Consider the following 12,154-nt stretch of genomic DNA (forward strand, 5'->3'; position numbering starts at 1 on the left):
TTTAACCCTTTGGGGACGGAGCCGCTCGACGGGCTATAAGGAAGATAAGACTTCATCGCTAATGGCCCCTAATGTCTTTGAATGAAAACGTGACTCTTTTACTATACCTATGCGTATCTTATCGCTCAGAACGACAGACGTCGCGAGCCTTGCAGCTACGAACTAATTTGGGCGGCTATATGCCGACACGCGTCCGGAACGGTAAAACGGCTTGGGCGGCTATATGCCGACACTCGTCCCCAAAGGGTTAATAAACAATGACTGACGGTTAATGTGACGATAGGTTAGGTTAGTTTCGAGGGGGGGTGCGGGGAGCGCAGCAACATTTGACAAGTGAAAAAAATTAAAAAAAAGTTAAAACAATATATAACTTGCATATTTTTTGGACTCCCCCAATTGATTATCAATGTTGGAGTCAAAATAAATATTTTTACCAAAAGAACTGCAAAAAATATCAAAATTCGTAAAAGGTCTTATTATACATAATTACCCGAAAATGAACCATGAGTTTTAGTATTGAAATACTAGATAGTACACCGATGATGCCTGACGGTACTTCCACAGCAGCGCTTGAGGTCGATATTTCGGCCAAATATATGATTTTTTAATATTTAATTAAAATTATCTGGATGACTCACAAATCTTTTTAATGATACTTCATAACTCTTCATACGAAATACAAACGATACCATACCGAACTTTTGTTTAATTTACCTCCGGTCATTATTTCCGGCTAAATACATGGTCCAAAAAAGAACAATTCATTACAAATAATAGAATGACTCACAAATTTTTTCAATTGCACTTCAAAACTCTTCATACGAAATACAAACGATTTAAAAGAATAGTTTTCCAACCGGGGTTTTTTTTCCGGTCGAGTACATACAAATGATCTTATGCTATGCATATGCGTCTATGGGTGCTTTCCAATTGCTTAACACATCTTGGCCGCGTTCCGTTTCACGCATATGCGCGCATTTATCTATAGTTCGTGTTACGTATATTGTAGGCAATGCGCGCATAATGTGTGAAACGGAACGCAACCCTTGACACATACGTACACAAAACCAGTTTATTGGTCGCATATTATTTAAAATATCTTGTAAGATAATATACAACCAATAAACTGGTTTTGTGTAATATACAAAACGTAACTGGAAAGCACCCTATGTAATTTTGTGTGTAATGACCTTTAACCCTTATAGAAATATCATACTAAGAATCATTGATAATTACTTATTATCCAGTATTTTTAATACTGAAAATAAGTAATTATCAATGGCTGCATTCAGTAGACTCAACAGTTGCACAACAGTTGAGTAATTTATCAATGTAATTGGTCTAGATTTAGGGATCTAATAGCAAGAACCAATAATCGTTGATTGCTCACTGAGCGCTTTTTCTACTGAATGCGCCCAATGATTCTTAGTATGATATTTCTATAAGGGAAGTTAGCCACACACACTTTCCGTAACAGTAACCGTAAGAGTAACATAAGAATTGACCAATCATGTTGAGAATCGTCGAATCATAAGGTCGCCATTTTTATGAATACTCGATCGTAATTGGTCAATTCTTACGTTACATCTTATGGTTACTGTTACGAAAAGTGTGTATGGCTAGCTTTATACTGCGTTTGGAAACTTCACTCGAGTACTCTCTCTCTCTCTTTTTATCTCACTCTTGTATTTCGCTCACTCCAACGGCTATCGTATAGTAGGGTGCACACAGTGTGTTTCCGAACGCAACCTTAGCCAGTAAACATGCATGTCTAAAAGATGTCGAAAAGATATCTAAAAGATATCTTATGCAACATTTTGTTGCATAAGACGTCTTTTAGATATCGTTTCGACATCTTTTAGACATGCATGTTTACTGGGTAGCGATCTAGTATACAGAGTGTAAAAAATTAGACTAAACTTTGAGGGGAAATAGCCCTTACAAAAAAATATTATAAGGAAACTATTGGAAAACTACTGATTGATGAAAATACTACTGTTTCAACTATTGAAAAATTATATCAAAACTGGTTGTAAAATTAGTGAATAAGTTTCTTAATAATGCTATAATAATTACGCAATAGTTTTTCAATACTTTTCAATAGTTTTTCAATAATATTTTAACAGTTTTCCTATACTATTTTTAATAGTTTTTTTATTAATATTTTTCCGTAAGGGAGAGGACATGAAAACAAACATATTTTATTAATAATGTTTTTCTCTTCGGTTTAATACTACAGGGTACAAAATAGGAATTTTATAATTTTAACAAAAAACAAACAAATTTTTAACAAAAATAAGTGGAAAAATTAAATTTATTTTAATTATACATATATATTTTAATCTTTAAAAAACAGTGAACAAAAGAACGCAAATGATGCAACAAAAATGCGCAATTGATTAGCTCAATTTATAATAAATGTTACAAAATTCCTCTATTTTCTTCAACACAAAGATGACATCGTCGAAACATTGATTGTCTCACACCCTCGAAGACTGCAGGAATTCTGAACCTGATATGCTGCAGCAGTAATTCGGGCTACCAATTCTGCTTCTGTTTCAATAGGTGTCTCATAAATGAGAGAAAATTTGAAATGAAGAAATGAGAGTAACTTTTTTTTATGGGGGCATATGAAAACTCTTAGTCTTCGAGCGTGTGAGACAATCAACGTTTCGACGATGTCATCTTTGTGTTGAAGCAAATGGAGAAATTTTTTAACATTTATTATAAATTGAGCTAATCAATTGCGCATTTTTGTTACATCATTTGCGTTCTTTTGTTCATTGTTTTTTGAAGATTAAAATATATATGTATAATTGAAGTAAATTTAATTTTTCTACTTATATGTTTGTTTTTTATTAAAATCATAAAATTCATATTTTGTATCCTATAGTATTAAAACAAAGCGTCGTAGAGAAAAACATTATTAACAAAATATGTTTGTTATTATGTATTCTATTTCCCCTCAAAGTTTGTCGGTCTAATTTTTGTACACCCTATATATACCAGGTCTGTAAATATAAAACCGGAATTTGCCCATAGATGGCTCTAGCTGTCAATGTAGTTACCGTCAAACCGCGTCATTGGCGCCATTTCCTTGTTGACATCTCTCACAAAGATTTTCAACTTACAACAATACAAGTTTCATACAACAGCATAGTTTGTAATAGCGTTGAACATGTCGAATTTTGTGCCTGGAAACTACGATTTGCGGACAGCATTGATTTTCTGTTACCATTTGAAGAAAACTGCTGCAGAATCGCATCGAATGCTTGTCGAAGCTTACGGTGAGCATGCTCTTGGTAAATCACAATGCTTTGAGTAGTTTAAAAAATTCAAAAGTGGCGATTTTGACGTGAGAAACGAAGAACGTGGGAGACCACCGAAAAAGTTTGAAGACAGCGAATTACAAGCATTGTTGGATGAGTATGACACTCAAACGCAACAACAACTCGCGGATCAATTAAATGTGACACGAGAAGCCGTCTCCATACGTTTGAAAGCCATGGAATAGATTCAAAAGATGGGAAAATGGGTTCCACATGAACTGAATGAAAGGCAACAGGAAAACCGAAAAATCACTTGCGAAATGCTGCTCGCCAGGTACAAAAGAAAGTCATTTCTCCATCGAATTGTGACTGGCGATGAAAAGTGGATATATTTTGAGAATCCTAAGCATAAAAGATCATGGGTAACTCCAGGCGAACCATCGACATCGACTGCAAAGCTAAATCGCTATGGACGGAAGACAATGCTCTGTGTTTGGTGGGATCAGAAGGATGTGATCTATTATGAGCTGCTAAAACTTAGCCAAACCGTTAATATTGAACGCTACCCACAACAAATGATCGATTTAAATCAAGCTTTGCGTGAAAAACGACCAGAATATAAAAAAAGGCAACACAAAGTGATTTTGCTTCATGATAATGTACCATCACACACAGCAAAACTGGTCAAGGAAACGATTGAGGCGTTTAGTTGGGAAATACTTTCGCATGCGGCTTACTCACTAGACTTGGCTCCGTCCGATTACTATTTATTTGCATCGATGGGACACGCACTTGCTAAGCAGCGCTTCACTTCTTACGAAAATGTACGAAAATGGCTCGATGACTGGTTTACCTCAAAAGAGCAACAGTTTTTTTGGCGTGGCATCCACAAATTGTCAGACAGGTGGGAAAAATGTATAGCTAGCGATGGGCAATACTTTGAATAAAATATTTTTTATCATTTTCATACAATAAACGTGTATTTTCTATACAAAAATTCCGGTTTCATATTTACATACCTGATAGACATCTGTGGTATATACATATAGATATAAAGAAATTAAAAAATGGAATAGAGCGATGAACTAGATTCACAATTTCATGTTTTTCATGATCATGGACAAATATTTATGCTTTGTCTTATATATAAAACAGTTATAAAACCAACCAATCAGAGTGTTTTATTCATTGATTTCTTTATTCTGATTGGTTGTCGTAATCATTTACAACTATTTACGACCACGCTTACGCAATTGCAGAATAGCTCTAAAAGAAGTTTTATGCAGCAGAAAACCTTATTTAGTTATCTGCGCAGATTACTCGAGTTATCTGCATATAAAACTTCACGCATAAAACATGAGGTATTAGGCTGATATTTCACGTGTCATACGACAAGCTTTTTGGATACGTTCATTGGTTGACGAACAGAGAACCTAGAAATACTCTATTCGCCAACCAATAAACGTATCCGAAAAGCTTGTCGTACGACACGTGAAATAGCACCCTAATGCGTACCCAACCCTGCGGGTGGAGTCCCATGGCACGTATTTTGGCATAACGCGTAACCGCGTAACCAATCACATCTTTCTATTCTTTTAGAAGTTCCAACAGAAATACTAAACATCGCAATTTATTGGTTACGCGTTTACGCGGTACGCGGAAAATACATGCCATGGGACTCAGCCTGCCTATAATAGCTGCGTTCGGCATTGTAAATCAGAATCGATTTGCTCTTTCATCTCGAAGATGCATAGAAATAAAAAAGATACAAGATCTCGTATCTCTCTCACTTCTGTGCATTTTCGAGGTAAAAGAGCAATCCGATGTCTTTGATTTACAATGCCAAACGCAACTAATATACGTAACATGAACTATAGATAAATGCGCGCATATGTATAAAGGCCGGTTTATGATAGCCGTAATCCGTTAACTTATGCCGGAACTGTAAAAAATTGATCAATCATAGTCGAATTATAGAAGAATAATCGACAATGATTGGTCAATTTTGTATGGTTCCGGCATAAGTTAACAGATTACTGCCATCATAAACCGGCCTTGAAACGGAACGCGGCCTAGGCGTGACTCGCGGAACGCGGCGAATTGAACCGAACCGAACATGGTTCGAGGTGAAACGTGAGGTTGCTCCGCGTTGTCTCGCAGATATCGATTGGTCCCGGCGCGGGCTCGGATCGCGCGTCATGCGGCGATCATGAGCGGCGTGTCTCCGCGTCACAACGACGACGACGACGACGACGACGAATCTTGGGCCGAAATCGCATCGCGTGAGATCTAACGCGAGGTAAGTGGCAGCAACGTCATCCGGTTGACCTCTCCTGCGTTCAACTTCATCGTAAACGTCACCAACGTTTCGTCTGCGTTCTCTCAACTGCCGCGCGAATATGTGTTTCCTCACCGGGCGCTGCTATGAACCGTTGTGCTTCGATCGAGCTGTCATTGTGCATTTCATATTAAATTTGAATCTTTTAAACTCTTAGTGCGTTTCATCGCGTTGACCAAACTTTCAAGGTAATCGCATTCTGCTTTAAACGCGTGATGAACGTCGTCCTTCGATCAAAAGACTTGGTTAACTATCGAGTGACGTCTTAAGAGATAATCTTCGTTAATTTATTTATAGAAAGATCTAAATTTTGTAGGAATCTTACACACACATATGTAGACAATTTCATAGTTACAATTATATCAAATCTCAGATTCAATATGTTAGTAATAATAAACATCAAGATACCTTTGAGGAACTGTTTTTTATGACTCATAACTAAGATTGCATGATGTTCTCAAATACTGTAGCTCAACTTTTTACATGTTGATTATTTAACTTTAGATTTTGATATCACATTTCTGTTCTAGGATTATTGATTGTTTTAGAATATTGCTATATTATCCTATTCATAATGGACCACACAATAAGTACAAGTGGATATATAAATATGAAGATCATGAGGCAGTCACATATTGCCTGTGGTTCTATTTTTCAGGTTTGATGTCTGTTTCTTTAATTTATCTAGTAAATAAAAATGTAATACAATTTTAAAGTTAATCATATTAAATTTATAGGGGATGATGTGGAAATACCAAAAATTCTGGGTTCTATAAACTCTTCAGTGCACAGTTGAAAGAAAGGAAAACTGAGATGGACTCCCCACCATCATGTTCGCTAAGCGCTGGACCTCTCAGTGATCTTGGTAGCAGTGGCCTGGGGGGTTCAATTTCCAGTGATTCTGTACGAGCACATCTTGCGATAGAGGTAGTATATTTCTCTCTTTAATTAATGGCAATTATTATTGTATATGTTGTAGGTGTGTTTGTTTTTTTATAACTTTTGTTAAGGGGGAACCACAGTAGAAATTTTAAAAAATTGATTTTCTTTTTTATTACATTTTTTGAAAGAATTATAATTTAGAAAATATTGTTATATTAAAATTGTATGTTATTATGTTGTTATGTTATTTATATTAATTATTATGTTATATTAAAATATTGTGTTAAAATTGTTTGAAAATTAGTTGAAAATTGATGAAGCATTATCAGATTACATAGAGCCATCAGAATAATATTTTTCTGAATCAATTAAAAACAAACTGCAATAAATTATAGACTAAAAATTAATATAGACAAAAGATATATTATGGGATTATTTACTAAAAATTGATATACAAGTTTTAACTCTTATTTTAAAACCACCCAAAATCTGTTGAAGTAGAATTGTTTCTATAAATTGCAAATTATGTAACTATTTGTATATTCAATGAAAACATAAATTGCTTTCTTAAAATAATAAAAACATTGGGCATAAAAAGAATTTGGGCTCAACTGTGTTAATTACAAAGATAGGAAGAACGAGTATCAGGTCAGCACAGTTGATGTTCAAGCGCAGTAAGCGACGTGTGAAGTAACATTAGCTTATAGATAATACAGAATTGTAGCTGAAGAAGCTTTTCTTAATTTGAAAGGCCCACTATATGAGTACATCTTGGTATAAGTATATGTATGTATGTATGTATGTATGTATGTATGTATGTATGTATGTATGTGTGTATGTATGTATGTATCTGTGTATGTATGTATGTATGTATAGAGAGAGAGATTATGTGTGTGTGTGTGTGTGTGTGTGTATATATACACACACAATTCAGAAATAATCATCTGAGCAGTGTTACCATAATTTACGAGAAAAGCCTTATTTCATGAAACCTATGTTGTAAAACAGTTTTAATAACCAGAAATATAAGTTCTTTTATTAAAACATCTGCAAAATATATATCAAACTGTCAGTTAAAAAAACATAATTTAAAAAAAAATATTCTTAAATTTTTCTATCCTTTTTTTCTTTAAGTCGTGTTCCCTCTTAAGTCAAGTAACGCCGTTTTCAGATGCAGGAAAGCGATATAGAGAGCAAGTCTTTATCGCAAGATTCCTTTGACTACTCAGACGGCATGTGCGGCGAAAACTTTAATACCTTGAAGAAGGGTCCAGGCTGGAGTGATGCGGATGGCAAACTGGAAGTCGAGGTGGTCGACGTAGCGATCAAACCACCGCCGGAGTTTCAAGATAGCCCGTCACCGCCGGACTCGGAGTCTTCGTCGGCGCCAATTTTAAGTTATGCGCGATTGATGAGACGAATGCCGCGCTGGATGGACGACTACGCAGAGAGCTTGATGCAGTTGGTGGTGGAGGAAGCGCTAGCGATCTCATGTCGCATTTCCTGGCCAGAGGGAAGGATTGCGCCGGCTACGAACCCAGTACCAGTAGTAACGCGAGTACAGCAGTCTAATTCTAAGCGTATGTGGGACCTGATGGCACCCCCAGTATGCCAGGGTGCTGCCACCATTACTATTACTCCTTACAACACGCTGAACCGGCCGAATTCGCGCTGTTCTTTGGCTTCCTCTAGGCTATCTAGCTCGCACAATTCGATTAACACCACTGGACTTGGTCATAAGGCCGATGATAGTAGTTTTATCACGTCCGCGATGTCACATGACGTGCTCACCACTAGCGAGATCAGTGATATGTACAACGTACCATTCGATTCGGATATCTATACGGTACCAATTGACGTGATACGACCGCTGCATGATCTGCGGACGCCGCAGAGGCCCAAACGTCACCGGCATCATCGCAAGAGACGGCGGAACGTGTCCGCGAGCTCACAGAGTGAACTAGAAGCTCACATTCAACAGGCGCGTCACTATTGCGGCAAATCCCGGGCCATCACACACGTTATTAAATCACAACGTTTGCTGGCCGAAGTATGCTGCAATGATGGCAATATCGGTGTTGGAGTTGGCGGTGGTGGCGGAAGTGGTGGTGGTGGTGGCGGCGGTGGCGGTGGTAGCGGCGGCGGCGGTAAACGGCACAGTGTGCCTGGCACTTCTGGTCGTCACGGTGTCAGGACATCAAATGGGCATGCACACAACATCGGCGAACCGATCCACATGACGCTGCACGAGGTGCGACAGTACCTACAGACATTGTATTCGAGCTCCAGCGATTCAAGTGAAAACAAGATAAAACGAGACAAGGCACCGTTGCTCGGCCACACGTCGGTGCATCTCGCTGCAACACCCAAGGCCCTCAGTGTAAATAACAATAATAGGTAGGGAGTAACGATTCTCATATATCGATAAGATAAAGGAATTTTATTTTTTCGCGAGAGATAACAAGCTTCTACATTGACTGTTTGTTCTTCTCAGTCTGATTCTGATACTTTTAATCGTTAGTCATTCTTGATTGTTTCTACGAACTGATCCCTGCAACATTAATTCAATAATACGTAATAGTGTTTAATTAATAGGTATAGCAGTAACGCGCACACAGACTCGTCCACGGACACACCGGTATCCAATAAAAGTACCAGTAACGGTCTAATGATCCATCACCATAACAATAACAACAACAATAACAATAACCACAACAATAATAATGGTAACAACGCGAAGAAACATAAGAGGAACACATTTGTCGGCATTAGGCATAAGAAGGCGCGCGACGAGTCGCACAAAGAAAAGAGCGAGTCCGAACGGGAAAAAATCAAGAAGAGCCAACGCAACTTCTCGCTTAATCTCAAGCAGACGCTATGCAACATCTTCCGATTTCGCCGATTGGGCTCGCCGGATCATTTCGTGGAGAAGCGCAACAGTATCGTGCAGGGAGAGATCGTCGAGGAGGAAGAAGTAGGTGTTGATTCCGACCAGCATACGATTAACAACAACAACACCACGTCCGAGACTGAGCCATCCACGCAGAAGCTGCCGTTCTTCAAGCGCGCGCTGCCTCCCCTGCCCAAAAGCAGTAATGGCCAAGTAAACGTGGAACAGGCAGAGGAAGCCCTCACGGTGATGGTGCCCAAGTGCGAGTCACCGAGCTCGGTGCAGCAGGTCCCGCTATCAGCTGCGCGACCCGAGGAAGACGTCGCGGAGGACACGAGTATGGATTTTGCTGCTAGCATCGAGAAAGTGAAGGATGTACGTAAAACGTCGTGCATTCTCTTGGTCGACTTCAAAGTTCGGTTGCTGAAGAAATATGTTAATTTAAAATACGTTTTTAAAATATTGTCTTTTTTCAAACAGTATGGGTGGTATTGGGGACCTATATCTGGCGAAGCAGCGGAGAAGATACTATCCAATGAGCCGGATGGCTCATTTATTGTACGAGATAGTAGCGACGATCACTACATATTCTCTCTGTCGTTCAGACTCAACAGTTGCGTGCGACATGTAAGGATAGAGCATGATCAGGGTAAGTGTGGTATATTGAAGATCACTATTATAAGAAACGCACTGTTTATTCTCTGCTTTGGCGCAGGTAATTTTAGCTTCGGCAGCTGTACGAAATTCAAATCGCATACTATCGTCGACTTTATCGAGAACGCGGTCGAACATTCGCGCAGCGGTCGCTATCTCTTCTTTCTGCATCGGCGGCCAGTGTTAGGGCCAATGAGAGTACAACTGCTCCATCCGGTGTCGCGATTCAAGCAAGTTCAGAGTCTGCAGCATACGTGCAGGTTCGTTATTCTGAAGATGGTACGCAGGGACCTGATACCGACCCTGCCGTTGCCGCGTCGACTCATTGATTATCTCAGCACGCCGCACTACTATAGTGAGCAATTAGCAGCCGAGCAGGACGACCGGGCTGAATCGCCCGTCAGCTCGTCGACAGGTGAGCTGGAGAAGATCTGCTTTACGCCGCAAGGCCTGTCGTGAGGTACAGCCGCGCGACTCTTCCCTCCTACTCCTCCTCCGCCCCATTCTCTGTGCAAAGAGACACTCGTGCCGAACGTCGCCCACGACGTTAACGGAAATTTAGTTCGCCGCTTAACTGAATTTTTCATGGACATATATAAAAATTTGGATCGCGTCCCGATTGAATTTCTACTGACGCGCAAGAGTTTAATATATAGGTCGCTTGCTCTGTATCTTGTCGTAGATTTTTCGTCGTCGTGTCAGTACGTTACTGGAAACACGTGTGCGTGGTTCAATTTAATTCATTTAATTAATTTTTTGCTTACGCGTAAATATTTATTTTGTTACTAGATCAAATATATACGTTCGTCTACACGCAAAGGTATAATAGTTTTATTGAAGTTTTGTTAACGTGTTAGAATTTAATTTGCTGTGTTAAATTGAATTTCGGTTAACATAAAGGAATTCATTTGATGGTTTAATTAAATCATTGCCGACACACGAAAATATAATTCGCGAGCGAATGAAATTTTACTTATGTACTGTAATTTAATTCTCGCGGCTCAATTAGATTTTTGTTATCGTCAGCCGTGACGCTAAGGTTAACGATTACGCCTGTGATTTTGATTTTGATGATTTTGACGGCGTATCGATTCGTAAAGTATTGTGATTACACTTGAAAGTAGAAACTTAGAGGAATTTCAGTGTGCACTATATATCTAGAGCTGTAAGTTATAGTCTCGTCTCAAATTATCTGATTTTTTCTTTTCAGAGAAAAAGATCAATTTCATTTCGTTTCGACACAAGCTGCGATATTTCATACAGCTACAATTTATTTTACGCGCAAGGGACAATGATATTAGTGTTCTTTCCTTTTCTAACGATGATAATTGCAGAAATATTGAAATATATTATTTCGAGTGAACAACATTTTCGCGAATACATTATCTTTTATTTGAAAAAGGACACAAAGAATCAATCACTTCGTAATTTTAGTCAATTTCATATCTGGGATATGAAATTATTCTTGAAATAGTTGCGTATACGTAAGTTTTACTGCGAAGCTATTTATGGTATGATTAAACCTGCGCAGTAAAACTTATGTATACGCAACTATTTTAAGAATAAGGACCCTGTTCTAAATATTGCTTAAATATGATCTATTTTTTTTTCTAATGTCGCTTTTTTCCTTTGCGATCAACAAACGCAGTTCTGTACAGCTTGTACTGCAGCTAAGATTAATGACCCGTGGAAAATTGTTTTCGTGAAATAGGCAATTAACCGAAGCGGTTAATTGAGCAGAAATTTATCGACCAAATTGTTTTTTCATCTTCTATCAAATGACTCACTTAACAATTACGTCTCCGTTGGCGTTGATTTCCATAGTGCAATTTTAGAGACGATGAAACAGAGGAACGCTCACCGAGCTGAGCACAAAACAAATTTTGTATAGTCCCTTCTAGTTCAATTCCTTTCTGTCGACTGTAACGAATGGCAAGATTACATGTGTGTATGGGTAAATATGTGTGTGTGTGTGTGTGTGTGTGCGTGCGTGCGCGTCTGTGCATGCGTGCGTGCGTATGTGTGTATGTGACATAAGCAACGCACAATATCTGTTTATATGTATACATGCATATGAGAGAGAGAGAGAGAGAGAGAGAGAGAGAGAGAGAGAGAGAGAGA

General features: G+C 38.5%; 1 protein-coding gene across 4 annotated transcripts; it reads left to right on the forward strand.

Moving 5' to 3' along the window:
- Positions 1–5,353: 5,353 nt before the first annotated feature.
- On the forward strand, positions 5,354–12,148 carry LOC116846170 (probable WRKY transcription factor protein 1). 4 transcript variants are annotated; one of them, XM_032819692.1, is made up of 7 exons: positions 5,354–5,568; positions 6,138–6,265; positions 6,345–6,534; positions 7,661–8,886; positions 9,262–9,754; positions 9,860–10,028; positions 10,095–12,148. In XM_032819692.1, the coding sequence occupies exons 3-7, from the start codon at positions 6,421–6,423 to the stop codon at positions 10,490–10,492; spliced, it is 2,400 nt and encodes a 799-aa protein (XP_032675583.1). In that variant the 5' UTR covers positions 5,354–5,568; positions 6,138–6,265; positions 6,345–6,420; the 3' UTR covers positions 10,493–12,148. The 4 variants fall into 4 exon arrangements, with proteins under 4 accessions (XP_032675583.1, XP_032675581.1, XP_032675584.1 ...); XM_032819690.1 differs by having other exon boundaries at positions 5,355–5,568; positions 9,085–9,754; XM_032819693.1 differs by having other exon boundaries at positions 5,355–5,568; positions 9,085–9,754; positions 10,105–10,371.
- Positions 12,149–12,154: the final 6 nt, after the last annotated feature.

Source organism: Odontomachus brunneus, unplaced genomic scaffold (assembly GCF_010583005.1).
Source record: "Odontomachus brunneus isolate Ranch 3 - 2012 unplaced genomic scaffold, Obru_v1 Obru_scaffold_061, whole genome shotgun sequence".
NCBI classification, from domain to species: Eukaryota; Metazoa; Arthropoda; class Insecta; order Hymenoptera; family Formicidae; genus Odontomachus; species Odontomachus brunneus.